This window comes from Sorex araneus, chromosome X, assembly GCF_027595985.1.
Source record: "Sorex araneus isolate mSorAra2 chromosome X, mSorAra2.pri, whole genome shotgun sequence".
In the NCBI taxonomy this organism is placed as follows: domain Eukaryota; kingdom Metazoa; phylum Chordata; class Mammalia; order Eulipotyphla; family Soricidae; genus Sorex; species Sorex araneus.
The window spans coordinates 99,426,004-99,444,838 of NC_073313.1; the positions used below are offsets into that span (position 1 = coordinate 99,426,004).

Below are 18,835 nucleotides of genomic sequence, written 5' to 3' on the forward strand. Positions count from 1 at the left end.
TGGCCCCAAAGGAAGCAAATTAAACTACTCACAAGATGGGAGATAAACTGTAGTATGGAAAAGGCAAAAGAATCAATGAATTTGAGACTGAATAATATACCCAATGTAAACAACAGAACCAAATGAAATAATTACCATGACTGAAAACAGGTTGGGTCTCAGGGAACATTCCAATCACTAGATTCTCAGTGACGAGTGAGAAAGAAGGATGATAACGTGTAGCTGAAAAATTCCTAAATTAAGAACACAGATAGGAACAAAAAATGTTCCTATTTCCAGATGACATATTTGTCTACATAAAATATTGCATGGACATTAAAGATCATTAATAAATAAGAAAAATGCCTCCCATTTGCAATTATATGCCCACCATAGAGATTAAAGACAAATTTGTTTTCTAAAGGGGGACTAGCAGAGTTCAGGAGTTAACTCACTTTCCTTGCATACTACTGATCCTGGCCAGAACCTGCAGAATCACAGATGGTCAGTGGAGCACCTCCAGCAGTGATCCCTAAGCACAGAGCCTGGCTAAATCGTGAGCATGTCTGTGTGTGCCCCAAATCTACATAAAAGAAACGAGTAAATGATTAATCTTAGACCTCCAAAGCAGTAAATAATATAGAAAGGAAAGGAAGTGGTGGGATCAGAAGCATTGGATGAGTGTTGGATGCGAAGCTTTATTGAAGATGTTAGAACTGTTTTCTCACTACATTCTACCCCCAATCGCTAGTGAGTACTTGGATTCCTTTTCAATACATCAGAGCTCCAGAGACACTAACCTCTGATCCCTTTTTGTTACCAAGTGGCTACTCGTTTTTAACTTAAGACATCCCACAACATATTCAATAAACACACACAGATGTTGTGTGATTTTGAGAAGGGGCCAGTCAGAAACCCTGGCGAGACTGTGGCTCAGCCACAGAGAGAAACACCACGTATTTCTTTCTACCCAAGAAAGCCTAAGATGGCCGGCAGTACTTGTTACCACCCACTCAAAGGAACTTCCGGGACTTGCTGTTCCTGAGAGCGGGAAAGATTTTGGCCCCGCCTCCTAGTACGAAGATGATTGACAGCGCCTGTCACAAGGTCTACTCTCCTCCAATCACAAGCGTTCTTCTGGTTAGCTCAACTTCGGGAAGGCGCCATTATGGCGCTGGGAGGCTCCGAAGCTTGAGGCTTGCTCGTCGCGATCCTGAGGCAACTCTACCAGCTTCCATTCTTGAACTTTTGGAAAGATTACCATATTTTCCCAACCCTTCTCCCAAATTAGGTAAGTTATAACGGTATCCTTTTATAAATTTTACTGTAGAGCTGTAATTCCTCAGGGTCACGTTTAGGGATTAAGAAAGGCAATCGGCACTGACTCCTGTAAAACTCTACATCGTTGTGACAGAAAATATATTATTTCTGTCCTTTTTTGAATAAGAAAAGCAAATTAGTCTTCATGCTTAATTAAAAAATAGAGTTTTCTTTGTCAGGGATCCCCTGATAATAGGGGGAAACGGAATTGGGGAGAGGCACTGGGACAATGGTAGAGGGTGAGGCGGTGAGGCGTTAGAATGTTTTTATATATGAAACCCTGACATTATCAATATTGTAAATTGTGGTGCCTAAAATACATTTGAAAATAAAATTAATTAGGGGCTGTAGAGATAGTACAGCGGATAGGGTGCTGCTTTGCCTGTGGCCGACCCTGTTCTATCCCCGGAATCCCATATTCTGATCCCCACCAGGAGTGATCCCTGAGCGTGGAGTCAAGAGTAAGGCCTGTCCACAAATGGATATGGCCGCTGGAAAAAAACCAAAGCAATAATAAATGAAAGGATGTTGTTTATAATGTGTATAGAAAAAAATAATCTGAGATACCCACCAGGTAAATAGAAGAAAAAAGAAAGGCAGTCGGCCTCAGCTGCTCAAGAACCACTTTCACTTAACTATTCATTCATCCCTCTACCCTCCAGTGAGATTCACTTTAATTATATGATTAATTAGAGTAAGCTTTCTGAATTTCCTAAATTTCTCTTCTTTTCTAGATGTGGTGCAGAAGTGATAGTACAGTGGTTAGGTTGCTTTCCATGCACGAGACTGACGTGGTTCGATCCAAAGCACCCCATATAGTATCCCACGCTCAGCAGGGAGTGACTATTGAGCACAGAATCAGAAGTATAACCTGGGCACTGCTATATGTGATTCAAAAAACACACTGATTGATTAGTTATGCTTTGAGTTATAGTTTGCTATAATTTGAACACCCCTATACTTAAATGGTAAAGGATGAATTTTTATGTACACAGATAAACATTTTTATTCTGCTCTAAACATTTTCTTTTGTGTTTAAAATGCTTTTCTCGTGTAAAATGAAAGCAAATATTCATCTACAACTTCAGACAGGACTGCGGTTTGATTTCGTGTAACGGAGTCTCTAAGGTAATTTGAAATCACTTTTATTTTATAAAGTAGAATGTTATAGACTTCTGTTGATTTGCAATACTATAGAAAGTTCAGGACTATGACTTCATATCCCTTCATGTGCATATATCTCTCCATGCTTTTATCATTTTTATCTTCCCCTTCTTTAAAAAATAGCACAGAAAAAAATGAAAATATGGTGAATTTATTTTTATGTGATGTAACATTTATTCATCTTTGTATTCTTTCTTCTAGGAACATTTCAATTTGCTAAACTGTTATTAAACAAGAACACTTTCCTTTATCCATTGGTTTTGCCTTTTTAATAATATATAATAATTTAAAGTGCCTTCCTATTTTTCATATTTTGCTTTTGTAGGACATAGAGCTAATACAAGAGGTAAGGCACTGGCCTTGCAGAAGCTGGTTCCAGTTCAATTCCAGTAATATATATGGTACCTCACTTCCACCAAAATGATCCTTGTACACAGAGACATGTAAGCCCTGAGCATAGAGGGTTGTATCCCCCAAAGAAAATATAGAATTATAAAAATTATATTATTATTAATTGTATAATTATTGTAATTACAAATTATACTTCTTATAGTTACTCAAATGTCTCAGCAAATAGTCTTCACCAGTTTTAACATCAAATATTTACATCGTATGTAAACACAGAAAGATGATCAAAACTATGAAGTAGATGCAGTACTAGTAAGTAATATACAGACATTTCAACTATATTAATTTTCAACAGTTCTCAAACTTAATCATTTTGTTTCAGGACTCATTCAGGATACTACATTGCATTTGGCCCACATTTCTCCATAGTCTCCTAGAAGCTGATAGTTCCTTAACCTCTCGGTGTTTTCACAAACCTGATTTATACTTTTGAAGATATCGCAGGTATTTCTATTGAATGTCAATTTGGTCTTATCTGATGTTGTTCTTATGATATAAGTTAGACATTTCGGGCAAGAATAGCTGTTTCAGTCTCCTTCCCCCTCTAACTTGACCTCAATGATAAGGGATGAATTTCCTTCCTAGTGGTCAGAAGGTGGCTGTGCAACAGACACTGAACACTCCACAGAAGAACTCCATGGCAGTTTATTATTAACGTTTGGTCCAGCCTGTGATAGTGATACAGGTAGAGCCTCACATATATTGCATTCTAGAAGAGCGTGAACAAGCCTCCTGATTTTCTTTAGATGTCAAGGCATACATATCACCAGGCCTTAATATTAGGCTCCTTTCTCCAAACAACTGTCAGGGAGCAACTACCTGATGTCCATATATTATGTTCCATTTAATGAATTGACAAAGGTGGTGACGATTATTATCTTAGTAATGCTACTATTTTTTCACCTGTCAATAATAAATATTATGATGGGAATTCCTTAAGACCATGAAGATGACCTGTTTCTTCTCAAAAACACTATTTTTCGTAAAACATCTGGGGATTTTGTCTCCGATAATTATTTCCTAATGGCTACTTTTTTTTTTTGCTTTTTGGGTCAAACCTGGCAATGCTCAAGGGTTACTCCTGGCTCTGCATGCAGGAATTACTCCTGGTGGTGCTCGGGGGACCATGTGGGACGCTGGGAATCGAACTGGGGTTGGCCGCGTGCAAGGCAAGCACCCTACCCACTGTGCTAAAACTCCAGCCCATCCTAATGGCTACTTTTTAAAATGTTATTGAATCACCATGAGGTAGTTACAAGCATTCATGTTTGGGTTACAATCTCATAATGATCAAACACCCATCCCTCCACCTGTGCATATTCCCCACCACCAATATCCTGGGTATACCCCCTCTTTCTACCCTCCCCCTGTCTCTATGGCAGACAATATTCCCCATACTCTCTATCTACTTTTGGGCATTATGACTTGCAAAATAGACACTGAGAGGTCATCATGTTTGGTCCATTATCTACTTTTCGGCATGCATCTTCCATTTCAACTGGTTCCTCCAGCCATCATTTTCTTAGTGATTCCTTCTCTATTCCATCTGCCTTCTCCCCTCCACTCATGAAGCAGTCTTCCTGCTATGGGTCAATCCTCCTGGCCCTTGTCTCTACTGTCCTTGGGTATCAGCCTCATGTGATGTTATTCTGTATGCCACAAATGAGTGCAGTCCCTCTGTCTGTCCCTCTCTTTCTGACTCATTTCACTTAGAATGATACTCTCCATGTCTATCCATTTATAAGCAAATTTCATGACTTCATCTCACCTAAAAGCTGCATAGTATTCCATTGTGTAGATGTACCAAAGTTTCTTTAACCAGTCATCTGTTTTAGGGCTTGTTTCTATATTTTGGCTATTGTGAATAGTGCTGCAATGAATATATACGTACAGATGTCATTTATACTGTGCTTTTTTGCACCCTCTGGATATGTTCCCAGAAGTGGTATTGTGGGGTCATATGGAAGCTCAATTTCTAGTTTTTGAAGGACTGTCCATATTGTTTTCCAGAAAGGCTGGACCAGTTGTCATTCTTAGCAACAGTGAAGGAGTGTCTCTTTTCCCCCACATCCACGCCAGCACAGGTTGCTTTTGTTCTTTTGAATGTGTGCCAGTCAATGTGGTGTGAGATGATATCTCATTGTTGTTTTGATTTGCATCTCCCTGATGACTAGCAATGTGGAGCATTTTTTCATGTGCCTTTTGGCCATTTGTATTTCCTTTTTGAGGAAACTTCTGTTCATTTCTTCTCCCCATTTTTGATGGGGTTGGAGGTTTTTTCTATTTTTTAATTTTTTAAAATTATATTGAATCACCGTGAGATACTTAAAAGCTTTCAGGTTTGGAGGTTTTTTCTTGTACAATTCTACTAGTGTCTTGGATGTCCTTGATATTAATCCCTTATTAGATGGGTATTGGGTAAATATTCTTTACCATTCTGTGGGCTCTTTCTGTATTTTGGTCACTGTTTCTTTTGAAGTGTGGAAACTTCTTAGTTTAATGTAGTCCTATTTGTTTATGCTTGCTTCCACTTGCATGTTCAGTGCTGTTTCATCCTTAAAGATGCTTTTAGCTTCAATGTCATGGAGAGTTCTGCCTACATTTTCTTCTATGAACCTCATAGATTCATGTCTGATATTGAGGTCTTTAATCCACTTTGATCTGACTTTTGTGCCTGGCATTAGACAGATTTCAGAGTTCATTTTTTGCAGGTAGCTATCCAGTTTTCCCAGCACCACCTGTTGAAGAGGCTTTCCTTGTTCCACTTTGCATTTCTTGCTTCTTTGTCAAAGATTAAGTGGCCATAATTTGAGGGTCTGTGACAGGATATTCAGCTCTGTTCCATTAGTCTGCATGTATATTTTTATCCCAATACCATGCTGTTTTAATTACTATTGCTTTGTAGTAGAGTTTGAAGTTGGGGAAGGTGACGCCACCCATCTTCTTTTTTCTAAGGATTGTTTTAGCTATTCGTGGGGGTTTATTGTTCCATATAAATTTCAGGAGTGTTTTGTCTGTTTCTTTTAAGAATGTCATGGGTATCCTGGTAGGGACTGCATTAAATTTGTATAGTGCTTTGGGCTATATTACCATTTTGATAATGTTAATTCTCCCTATCCATGAGCAGGGGATGTGTCTCCATTTCCTAGTGTCATCTTTTATTTCTTGAAGTAGTGTTTTGTAATTTTCCTTGTTTAGGTCCTTAACCTTTTCGGTTAAGCTGATTCCAAGGTACTTGATTTTCTGAGGCACTATTGTGAACAGGATTATTTTTTTCTTTTTTTTAATTGATTCACCATGTGGAAAGTTACAAAGCTTTCAGGCTTAAGTCTCAGTTACACAATGCTCGAACACCCAGAGTGGGATTTTTTTTATGTCTCTTTCTTCTCTTTCATTATTTGTACACAAGAAAGCCATGGACTTTTGGGTGTTGATTTTGTAGCCTGTCACTTTACTGTATCGACCTTTTGTTTCTAGAAGATTTTCTGTAGAGTCTTTAGGGTTTTCCAAGTATAGTATCATATCAGCTGCAAACAGTGATAACTGGACCTCTTCCTTTCCTATCTGTATGCCCTTGATATCTTTTTTTTTTTTGTCTAACTCCTATGGCCAGGACTTCCAGTACTATATTGAATAGAAATGGTGAAAGCGGGAAACCTTGCCTTGTGCCTGATCTTAGAGGGAAGGCTTTTTGTTTTCCCCATTGAGAATGATACTTGCGATGGGATTTTGGTAGATGGCTTTGACTATGTTGAGGAAAGTTCCTTCGATGCCCATTCTGCTGAGAGTTTTCATCATAAACGGGTGCTGAATCTTGTCAAATGCTTTCTCTGCATCTACTGATATGATCATATGGTTTTTATTGTTTCTTTTATTGATATGATAAATTATTTTGATTGACTTGCAAATGTTATACCATACTTGCATACCTGGGATGAATCCTACTTGGTCATGGTGTATGATTTTTTTGATGAGTCGTTGGATTCTATTTGCTAATATTTTGTTGAGGATGAACACAGTTTCATCCGGGATATCAGTCTGTAGTTCTCTTTCTTTGTGGTATCTCTGTCTGCTTTTGGTATCAGGGTGATATTTGCTTCATAAAAACTGTTTGGAAGTATTTTTGATACTTCAATTTCCTGGAAAAGCTTAAAAAGGACTGGGAGTAAGTCCTTTTTAAAGATTTGGAAGAATTCACCAGTGAATCCATCTGGGATGGGACGTTTGTGCTTGGGGAGACTTTTATTACCGTTTCAATTTCCTTGATGGCGATAGGTATGTTCAGGTATTCCAGGTCTTCTTGGTTCAGCCTTGGGAGGCTATAGGAGTCTAGGAATTTATCCATTTCCTCAAGGTTTTCGTGTTTCATGGCATAAAGATTCTTAATGTAATCTCTGAGGATCCTTTGTATTTCTGTAGTTTCTGTTGTAATGTCCCCCTGTTCATTTCTGATTTGGTTTATTAGGGTTTTCTCTCCTTTTTTGTGAGTCTTGCTAGAGTTTTATCGATCTTGTTTATTTTCTCAAAGGACCAGATCTTCGTTTCATTGATCTTTTGGATTGTTTTTTTTTTTTGTTTCCATCTCGTTAATTTCTGTTCTGAGTTTTATTATTTCCTTTCTCCTGTTCGGATTGGGCTCCTTTTGTTGGTCATTCTCCAAGCTCTTAAGCTGTGAGCTTAGGCTACTTATATAGGCTCGCTCCTCCTTCCTGAGGAATGCTTGTCGAGCTATGAACTTTCCTCTTAACACAGCTTTTGCTGTGTCCCATAGGTTTTGGTAACTTGTGTCCTTTTTGTCGTTTTTTTCCAGGAATCTTTTGATTTCCTCTTTGATTTCCTTTCTAAGACACTCATTGTCCAATAGTGAGCTGTTTAATTTCCAGGTGTTTGATTTTGTTTTGTGTTTTTGTGTGTCATTTATTTCTAATTTCAGTACATCATGGTCTTAGAAGATCGTTGATACAATCTCTGTCTTCTTAATTTATGGAGGTATGTTTTGTGGCTCAGCATGTGGTCAATCTTGGAGTATGTTCCATGCACACTTGAGAAGAATGAATATTCAGCCTTTTGAGGATGAAGTGTCCTATGTATATCTACTAAGTCTCTGTCTTCCCTTTCTTCTCTCAGATGCAGTTTGTCCTTGCTAAGCTTGAGTCTGGCTGATCTATCAAGAGGTGATAAATTGGTGTTGAAGTCTCCCACTAGTATCGTGTTGCTATCCATGTCTTACTTCAAGTCTATGAGTAGTTGTTTTAAGTATTTTGCTTGTTCTTATTAGGTGCATATATATTTAGTATTTGTTTTTCCTGTTGTACAGATCCCTTTATCAATAAGAAATGACCTTCACTGTCTCTTGTGACCTTCTTCAGTCTGAAATCAATGTGGTCTGATACTAGGATGGCTACTCCAGCTTTTTATGGGAGTTGTTCGCCTGTAGTATTGTTTTCCAGTCTTTGACCTTGAGCCTGTGTTTGCTCTGACTGTTGAGATGTGTTTCTTGCAGACAGCAGAATGTTGGGTTCAATTTTCTAATCCATCCTGCCACTCTGTGTCTTTTAATTGGTGCGTTTAACTCATTGACATTGAGATATATTATTTTTATGGGGTTTTGTCACATTTTTCTGCTGAATTTTGGTGTATTTGAGGGTCTTGTCTTGTCTTAAAGTAGCCCATTCAGTTGTTCTTGTAACCATGATTTTGAGTCTATGAAGTTCCTGAGCTATTGTTTATCTGTGAAACTGTGTGCTGTTCCTTCTGTTATGAATGAGAGTCTAGCTTAGTAAAGTATTTTTGGTGAGGCATTCATTTCATTGAGTTTTTTCACTATATCCCACCACTGTTTTCGGGCCATGTGGGTTTCATCAGACAAGTCGGCTGTGAATCTTAAGGATGCTCCTTTATAAGCAATTTCTTTCTTTGATCTTGCTGCTTTCAGGATTTTTGTCTCTATCTAAAGTTTTGGTCATTTTCATTCGGATATATCTTGGGATATTTTTTATTTGGATTTTTTCTAGCTGGTACCCTTCAGGCCTCCTGAAAGTGGTCGCATGTTTTCTTCAGCTCTGGGAATATCGCTGCAATGATGTTTTTGACAGTTTCTCCTTCTTCAGGGTTTTCTTCCTGTCCCTCTGGGACTCCAATAATTCTTATATTACTCCTCTTTGCTTCATCACGATCTTCTTTTGCCATCTGTTCCCGGATTGTCAGTCTCTTCTCCATTTTCTGTTGTTTTCTAGAGTCTCTGGACTTCATCTTCGAGCTCACTGATTCTGTCCTCAGCAGCTGTTACTCTGCTGCTGAGGCCATCCTTGAGTTTTTTAATTCGCCTACCAGGTTTTTCAGGTCTGACATTTCCGTTTGTATTTTCCTCATCTCTACCTTCAAATCCTCCTGTATTTTATTGGTATTGCTTTCCATTGTTTCTTTTAGCTCCCTAAACATCTTCAGTAGCTCTCTTCTAAATTCCTTGTCAGAGAGGTTGTATAGCACTTCATTGCTGTTGGGGTCTTCTGGGCTAGCCTCTTTAACAAGTAAGCTTGGTTGGGATCTGCGTTGCTTTACCATTGTGACCTATGTGGCTCAGACCTTCACACTCACTGTTACTATTCTGTTTATGATGCGGTATTAATTGAGGTGGACTTAATGAGATATTGGCTAATGCGTTTCTGTTGGTTACGCTAACCTTGTGAAAGTTCCAGCTAAGAGGGTAACTTCTGGTTCTTCTGGGATATGGAGGGGAGAGAATAACTCGTGCCGCGTTAGTGGCCGCGGCTCCGGGCAGGATCCCTGACCCAGACTGGTACCTGGATAGGGTGGCAGAGGGTGCACGTAACGTTTCAGCTTTGAATGCGGTACGGTGTCCCTCAATTCTCGTCCCTCGCAGACCAAGGGTAAAAACTGGTTTTCCAGGGAACTGGTTAAGAAAGAGGTTCTGAGCAGGAGCCCTGACCCAGGCTGGTACCTGGATAGGGTGACAGAGGGTGCGCGGAACGTTTCAGCTTTGGATATGGTACGGTGTCCCTCAATTCCTGTCCCCTACAGACCAAGGGTGAAAATCGGCTTTCCTGGGAACTGGTTAAAAACGTGGCTCTGGGCAGGAACCCTGACCCGGGCTGGTACCTGGATAGGGTGGCCTAATGGCTATTTTTTATCTTCCTCAGTATCATATTTATTTGTTGGAATTCTCCTGAAGAGCTGTCTCCTATCTATCTTTCTGTACATTGTCAAATTATTTATATATTTATATAATAAATTTTCACTTTATATTGATTCAAATAATTTTTTAAGTTACTAATATCAGGACTGGAGCGTTAGCACAGCGGGCAGGACGTTTGCCTTGCAGGCGGCCAACCTTGGTTTGAGTCTTCCATCCCTCTCGGAGAGCCCAGCAAGCTACTGAGAGTAACCTGCCCGAATTGCAGAGCCTGCCAAGCTAGCCATGTCGTATTTGATATGCCCAAAACAGTAACAAGTCTCACAATGTAGACATTACTGGTGCCCGCTCGAGCAAATTGATGAACAATGGGACGACAGTGCTACAGTGCTATACCTCTGCTGCATCTTGCTGACCCCATCTTCCCTACATACCACTGAGTGAAGATATGATAACTTGAGATTCTGTTGCATTAATACTTTAGGGGAAATGTGTAATGTTATTGTTGTTTTGAGGTCTCAACTGGTAGTAATTGAGAGCTAATCTTCACTCAGTGGTTTATGTCTGCTCCTAGCAGTGCTCAGGGTTCAAACTTGAGGTGTTGGGGTTCAAACTTGTGACTCCCACATACAAAGTATGAGTCTCAGACATTTGAGCTAGCAGTCTAACTGACCAAACATTTTCTTTATTTCTAATGGTGACTTATTCTGTATAATAAAATTGAATCTTTTCCCACTTATCCAAATTTCCTTCTGTGTTCTTCAAGGGTGTTTAAAAGGTTTTTCCTTACATGTTTTTATTAGACTCGTTCTTATGCATTTAATCATATGTTTTGCTATTATATATGTCTTGCTATTATATATGTGTTACCCTGTCTGCCAATGTGTCCTTCAATTGCTACATGTGCATACAATGGCTATTAATATTACTTGTTCATTTTATTATTTATGTATGTATTTATTTAATTTGAGTTTTGGATCATGGCTAGCCATGTTCACGGCTTACGCCTGGCCCTGGTGAGGAATCACTCCTGGCATGCTGCAGGGACCATATGTGGAGCTCAGGGTCGAACCTAGTTTGGACCTCAGCAAGATGGATGCTCTATTCACTGAAATAAAGAAAATGTTTGGTCAGTTAGACAGCTAGCTCAAATGTCTGAGACTCATATTTTGCATGTGGGAGTCACAAGTTTGAACCCCAACACTTCAAGTTTGAACCCTGAGCACTGCTAGGAGCAGACCTAAACCACTGAGTGAAGATTTGCTCTCAATTATTACCAGTTGTGACCTCAAAATAACAACAACATTATACATTTCCCCTAATATATTAATGCAACAGAATCTCAAGTTATCATCAAATGTTTCTTATGGAGTTACTATCTTTCTTGATTATTTTTTTATTTTTAAAAAATTTTTCAGGTGTCACACCCAGCGATGCTCAGGGGTTACTCCTGGCTCTGAACTCAGGAGTTACACCTGGCCATGCTTGGAGGACCATAGAGGATGCCAGGGATTGAACCTGGGTTGGCCGCATGCAAGGCAAACGCCCTACCTGCTGTACTATCGCTCTGGCCCCTGTACTATTTTTCTTGTCTCTACTTCTTCATTTTTATAGTCTACTATCTGACTTTATCATTTTTGTTAATTTGTCATTGCTTTTATAGACCTTTCAAGTAAACTATATTTTTCGTATACCTGGATTTACTGATTGTTCCAATGTATATGTGTGTGTGTTTGTGTGTGCGTGTGCTGTGCATGTGTGTTTTGGGCCATACCCAATAATGATTAGGGCTTATTTCTGATAGTACACTCAAGAAACACTCCTGGCATAGCTCAAGGTACCATATGGGATGCCAGGGATCAAACCTAGGTCAACCAGATAGAATGTGAACACCTTATACACTGTGCTATCACTTCGACCCCTGATTGTTTCATTCGTGTGAATATAATGTTTAGTCAACAGCTAATATTTAGAGTGTATCATCGGGGCACCAGAACAATAGTACAGTGGGTAGGGATTTTGTCTTATACTCCACCAACTCGGTTTCTTCTCTAGCATTCTGTATGGTCCCCTGAGCATCGTCAAGGTGCTCAGGGGACCTAAGTGCAGACCCATGGGTAACCCATAAGCATTGCCAGGTGTGGCTCCCCCAACAGGAAAAGAATAGAGTACATCATTGAACAGGAATGAAATAGCAAACATACTAAACTTGTTCTGTATGTTGTGGTGACTCACTCACTGCTAGTGGAAATGCCAATTGGTTCACCCTTTCTGGAAAACAATATGGATATTTCTCAAAAAAAATAAAATTGAGCTCCCACACAACCCAGCGATACTGCTCCAGGGAATATACCATAGGAACCCCAAAACACTGCAGAAAAGTCATCTGCATTCCTGTGTTCATCACAGCACTATTCATGATAGCCAGAATCTTCCCACTATCATTATGTCTAATTTTAGCACCATCACCCAAGCCTGCCCCACAGATAGATGCTAGAAAATTTATTTGTATTGCTTGTTATAAATAGTGTGAGATGTCTATAAGGGTCCATCTCACAGTGATTCAACAAAAAAGTAAAAAATGTAAGAGATGTCGCACCACTGCAAAAGTGGACACGCACTGCTGGAATTTTAAAATTTGAAATAATTGGGGTTCGGAGACATCTCTGCCATGAACTGCTCAATTCTAGGATTCATTTGTGAGTCTCTGGATCATGACTTTAATGCTCTTAAGTGGCACCCAGAGGCAGTTTGTGGGTGTGACAGCCAGGACCCAGGAAGAGCGGGGAGATGGGAAGGGGCAGCCCAGTCCGACCCCTTGAGGCCTGGCGTTTTCAGTGACTGGTCCTGCATACCTGTTTTTTTCAGCTTTTTTATTACCCTGTGGGATGGGGCAGGGATGGGGGCGCCTAGAACAAGCCTGTGAAGATCAGCCATGAGGGTGGTGGTGAATGGGTTCTGGATTTTTGAGGCTGCTGGGGTTCCTTTGGGGCAGGCCGATCAAGCTGCTCAGTTCTGAGATTCATTTGTGAGTCTCCAGACATATTTATTCTTTGTTTCCCCCTCTTTTACCTTTTGCACACTGGTTTGAAATAGTATTACTGGAAGGGAATTGTGCATATTATTTTACCGCCTTTGAGCATTCCAGTTCGTGTCCAGAGTGATCATTTCCAACTATCATGGTCATAGTCATCCCTTCTCTGTCCTAACAGCTCTCCCCAACCTTGTGGCAAGTTTCCTTCCATAGGCCCTTCTTACTTTGCGTATTATTCTCATAAATTTTTTGCAAGTAAGTACAATCATTCTATGTCTATCTGATCTTTCATGCAGTGTTTTTATTTTTACATTTATTTCTGGTCAGTGTCAAATGCTTCATAAAGCACTTTAAAGCTTTCCTTATTTTCAGTGACCTTTTATAGTGCATAGAACATTGGCACTTTTATTTTTGATAACTTAATAGAAGCCCATATTTAAAACCATCTGTATGAGGTTTATCTTGGAGGATTATTCCTTAATCTTTTTTGATGAAAATTGGCTAATTTATACTTTATCCCAATATAGTTCCAATAAATAATCTTAATTTTACTAGAAAATTAGTGTTTTGTTGATTTTCAAATGTATTTGAATTGAGGTTTTGCAAAGTAACCGCTTTTTCTATTTCATGGCAGCTCATGCTTTGCCCTTTATTACTTTGTATATGTATGTTCTCTTTTTTCCTTATCAAGCTAGCTGGAAGATTGCTTGTTCTACAAGTAAAGTTTGCCTGTGTAATAAAGGAAGGCACACTTTCTCTTTCTATATCTGTCTTTTATTCCTTTCTACTTTATTTGATTTTTATTTCCTGCCATTGGCTTTCTTTTGGTAGATGTAGCTGTTTACCTTGGGGGAATTCCATGAAATGATACTGTAATCCATTTATTTTCATTCCTTCAGTTTACTGTAAAGTATTTATTACTCTGAATTTACCTCTTTAAACATATCCTATAGATTCTGATATTGTGGACATTCATTATAATTCTTTAGCGAATTGACTACAACTTTAGTTTGCATCTCCTCAAACAAGAGATTGTAGAAATAGTCTCAGAATTTATTTTTTAAATTTTCATTAACATAGTGCGATTTACAAAGTTGTTTATAATAGAGTTTTATTTTTCAGGCATACAGTGTTCCAACACCAAAACCACTACCAGTCACCCCTACCCTCCACAGGTTTCCTCAGACTTTCTCCCACTCCCCAGCCTGTCCCCTTAATAGGCACAAAACAAATTTATTTTGAATGAATTTATCTAATAAAAATTAATGGAATGGCAAATAGAATTATCAGAAAATAAAATTTAATTTGTGATGATTGATTGCTATGTGTTTTTAACCTTTCTTAATTTAGTGGAGGACAACCATATGTACCACTAATGAGTACAATACTCAGTGTCACATGTTGGGAAGTTTCTACTGTCTTTAAAACTCTTCTTGTACAACTGATTTTAAGACTGTGAATTCCCTAAACTCTATCATTCCATAAAATCTAAATTATAATCTATCTAGATAAAGTATTCTTATTAAGAATTTATTTATTTTGAGTTTTTGTACTATATCTTTCTATATTCTTCTGTCTAATAGAATTTCATTTGATAGTTCTGATCTGCATCTTACGGGCTGTTCTTTGTAAGTTCCTTTTTGATCCTGTTACTTTCAACGTTCTGTTGGTATCTTTGGATTTTGTCATTTTGAGTATAATGGGTCTCAGAGTTATCCTCGTTGGGTGTATTTTCACTGACCCTTGGGACCTCTTGAAACTCAGTACCAGTATTCCCAAATTTTGGGGAATTCTTGACGGTGATTTCTTTAACTGTGTTTCATCTTATTAACCATTCTGTTCGCCTAGGGTTGCAGTGCTTCTTTTATTGTTTCTATTGAAGTTATCCTGTAGGTATCTAGCATGCTGTTCATTTCTTTTCAGCCTGTTTCCTCTGTTTCCTAGTGGTTTCCCCATCTCAGCTTACTGTTCTTTGATTGTCTGCTCAGCTGCTGTTATTCTGCTATTCAGAGCTTTAATTGAGTTTTTTAACACCATATATCATGCTCTTCATTTCTGTTATTTCTGACGGCAGTTTTTTTTTGTTTCAACTTTCATGCTGTTTTTGCTTTACTGACTACTTGTGCTATCATTTCTTTGAGCTCATTGACCATCCTTATTATGGTGTCAGTTAAGTCATTGTCTGAGGTTTTACTGAGCTTTTGGTGTTGTTTATATCTACAGTTGATATTGTTTTTGCTCATTGTACTTCTGCGTATTTTCCCCACTGGATTTCAAGTGTTCTTACTGTGCTGAGTTTGAATCTTTGTAGTTGAAACTCCTAGAATTTGCTGGGGGATTAGGCTGGAGGTTGCTCTCCTTTTCTGCCTGACTACACAGAATGACAGGAAATATAACTATGAGCCACATGTAATTTGTTCAGTAGATCTATTTTATGGTCTCATACTTCAGGAAAAGTTATTTGGGCCCTCCTATACGTCATAGATTGGATGTAGATGCTGCTGGAACCTACCTAGTAGGGAGGTATTCTGCCTTCTGTTCCAGAATTGGCCCAGTGATTTCTGCCAGAGGTAGGTCACGCATTGGATGGCAGAATAGCAAGAAGGTCCTCTTCTCAGAATTTCTAAATATTCCTCACTCTGAAGCAGGATTGTGAAGATGGATCGAAATACTGTACCCACTCTGATGGAACTTGCTGCAAAGAGTCTGATGAGTAATGAGCCTGCCGGTATCTACGCCTTGGAAGTCCTTCCTAAACATTTCTTCATTCAATTGTTCACCACTGCCTTATTGGACAGACAGAAGAAGATGTTAAAGGAAATAGTGAGAGTTTGGCCCTTTCAGTGTCTGCACATTGGGACATTGAATATAGGAGAATCACCTTATGACATTTTGGAAGCCATGGTGGATGGTCTGCAGTTCCTCCCTGTCCAAAACACTTCCTCAGGGTAAGAATATTCCAATAGAGAGAAAGTGAGTCAGCAAATAGGTGTGCTGAGTATGGGAGCAGGGTAATAACAAGAGTCTCTCCAAAGTAACCAGTGATGCATGTTTAGTATCTCTGTACGTCTGTTGTCCAAGAGGTGGAGTTATCTAAAGTAGAGCAAAGTCTTACAGAATCGACTGCATAATAGAGCTAATTTAGAATACTATGGGTGAATGTATTTTTTGAATATGACTGCTTAGAGAAGGCATGGGCACTTAAACTGGAGAGAAGCAGAGGCAAAGAAAGTATAAGAAAAACAGTGAAATGTGCAGGAAATTGTACAGAAAGAACTAGCATGTGAACGGCACATGGAGCGAAAACCAGGGAATAATTGTTCTGCCTCAGTTCCACATCATTATTCTTGCTGCAGCATAATGACACCTGCTATTCTGCTACCTCTCACATATTCTGTGTACTTTTTTTCCCTTACAGGACCTCCAAACTGAAGATTCTTGATTTAAGACAGACATTGGAAAGTGAAATAACATGCTATTACAGGGCCAAATACCCATTCTGTTTTCAGTCCTGTGTTTATTCTGAGCACTCAATTCACAAGAAAGAAGAAGCCCAGCATAGAGTTAGGCGCCTTGGAATGGGTACCTCAGAGTCTGAGCCTGTCAATAAACCCATCGAATTATTATTGGACATTTCCTTCAGTCGTACCTGGAGAGCTAAGAAATTTATTATTTTTATTAAGAGCAAGATTGAGCAGAGCTCTGGGTCACTGCACCTCTGCTGCAGAAATTTGCAAATTGATAACATGCGTGTACACCCAAGGAGCCTGCGGATCTTAGATCCGGCATGTATTAATCACCTTGAAGTGAATCGGGCTCACCTGAGAAATGTTACTATCCTTTTTCCTCATTTGACCCACCTGGAAAGCCTTAAGCTGACTAACCGTCCCTTTCAGTCTTGTCAGGGGAGAAACTTCAACATTTTTCTCATATGGCTTGGGAAGCTAGAAATCCTTCAGGACCTCAGCTTGTCTTTCTTCGGCCTTAGAGATCAGCTTCACAAACTGCTAAGGTGACAGGGTCGAGACACTAAAATTCCCGTACTTAAATCCTCATATGCCTCTATTTTCCCTTCCCCTTCCCCTTGGGCATTGCTGGAAGTTTTAAACTTGTCATACTAGAGAAAGGCACATTGTGGTGAGATCAGCAGGGTTTGAATTGTGCACTTTGATTTGTTTAGTCAACCAGTAAACAATTTGCAAACACTGTGATAAGTCTTCAGATACATTGGTGGGAAAATTATCAGTACTAATCCCTTAAGAATGCACTGTCCTTTAGAGTGGGAGCAGAGGCGTTAAGATGGAGAAGATTTGATTGCTATAGCTCTGACGCACATCTCTATGAATTTGCCACAATTGTTAACACTGCCAGACTTTTAAAAAATTTCCTTGAGTCAGAAAGAGAGGGACAGACAGAAAAGGATTGCACTCATTTGTGGAGTATAGAATATGGCCAGACTTTTGACACTTGTAGTTTCCCCAAGGCTTAAACCCTCAATGGAGAAACTTGTCACCTGGGGCTAATGAACGGGAGCCTACAGTTTTTTTTCCTTTCTGAGACTCATCTTCACCAGATAATGAACAAGATCAACCGTTGTTTATTTTGTTTGTATGATTTTTTACTTCATCTTCCATTAACCCTTAATAACTGCCCCACGTTAGTAAATCTGTAATTTCCAGCTCCAATGCCCTGTGGTTAAACTTTGGCAAATTTTGCACAAATTACCTTAAAACCTTCGGTAGTTTTAACTCAAAGCCCCCTGCCATAATCAACTCTTTATTCTAGAATAATCTCTTTTCTTTCTCTACAGAGTCCTGCAACCTCAATTGGATACATTGAGCTTGTCTTTCTGTCATCTTTCTAACGATGATATCACTGTGCTGTCTCAGAGTCCTCAGGTCACCAACTTAAAGCGACTGAATCTGAGTAACAACCAAATTTTCCAGGACTTTAATGAGCCCTTTCTGACTCTGCTGGAGAGAGTCTCAGGCACCCTGCAATATCTGGAGTTGACCAACTGTCAAATCACTGATTCTGTTCTCTCTGCTCTAATCGGACCCCTGAGTCGCTGTTCCAAGCTCCATGTCTTTAGCTTTTCCTTCAATCCCATCTCAATGTCTGCACTCATGAACTTTGTGCAACACCTAACAACCTGGATGACTCTTCGCTATGTGGTTTATCCTATCCCTCTCCATTGCTATGAACAAGGGATTTTTCATGTTAATTTGGACCAGCAGAAACTTGCAGAAGTGCAGACCCAGTTGAAGCTGATGCTAAAAGCAATAAAACGAGAAGACATGCACTGGTCCACTTATCCTGAATGATGTTCCATACAAAAGAATTGCTTCAACACTTATGTGTGGCCATTCACAGGTTGTTGCTGGCATGTACAGTGGTGGCTTACACTTGATTGTGGCATAATTAACACATTGTGACATCAACCTGTTAAAGCACTTACTGTTTGCTCTGAAGCCAAAGTTTGTAGAAATGCATGTGTAACATCTTATTGTTTTAGAAAACTGACCTCTTACTCTTTTATTAAATGGAGTTCTAAAAAAGTTAGAGGGATGTGAATGGTTCTGTGGGTATCTTTCCCATTGCTTGCTAGCTGCATCTTCTGGTTACCAAACACATTTTGGGCCCATGTGTTTGGTAGTTGACCAAGTCATGGCATATGATTTACCTGCTAACATTGATTGTTCCTTTTATACAGTAAGGAGTAATAATTGTTATAAGTCAGGTCAATCAAAACTCTTTCTGAATGTGGTAGTTTTTGA

At 39.2% G+C, this 18,835-nt stretch overlaps 1 protein-coding gene across 1 annotated transcript; it reads left to right on the plus strand.

The window, feature by feature from the left end:
* The first annotated feature begins 1,062 nt into the window (after window positions 1-1,062).
* On the plus strand, window positions 1,063-18,382 carry LOC101546886 (melanoma antigen preferentially expressed in tumors-like). The gene is made up of 5 exons (XM_004606405.2): window positions 1,063-1,270; window positions 14,642-14,723; window positions 15,707-16,006; window positions 16,477-17,070; window positions 17,869-18,382. Exons 1-5 carry the CDS (start codon window positions 1,063-1,065, stop codon window positions 18,380-18,382), a joined length of 1,698 nt encoding a protein of 565 aa, XP_004606462.1.
* Window positions 18,383-18,835: the final 453 nt, after the last annotated feature.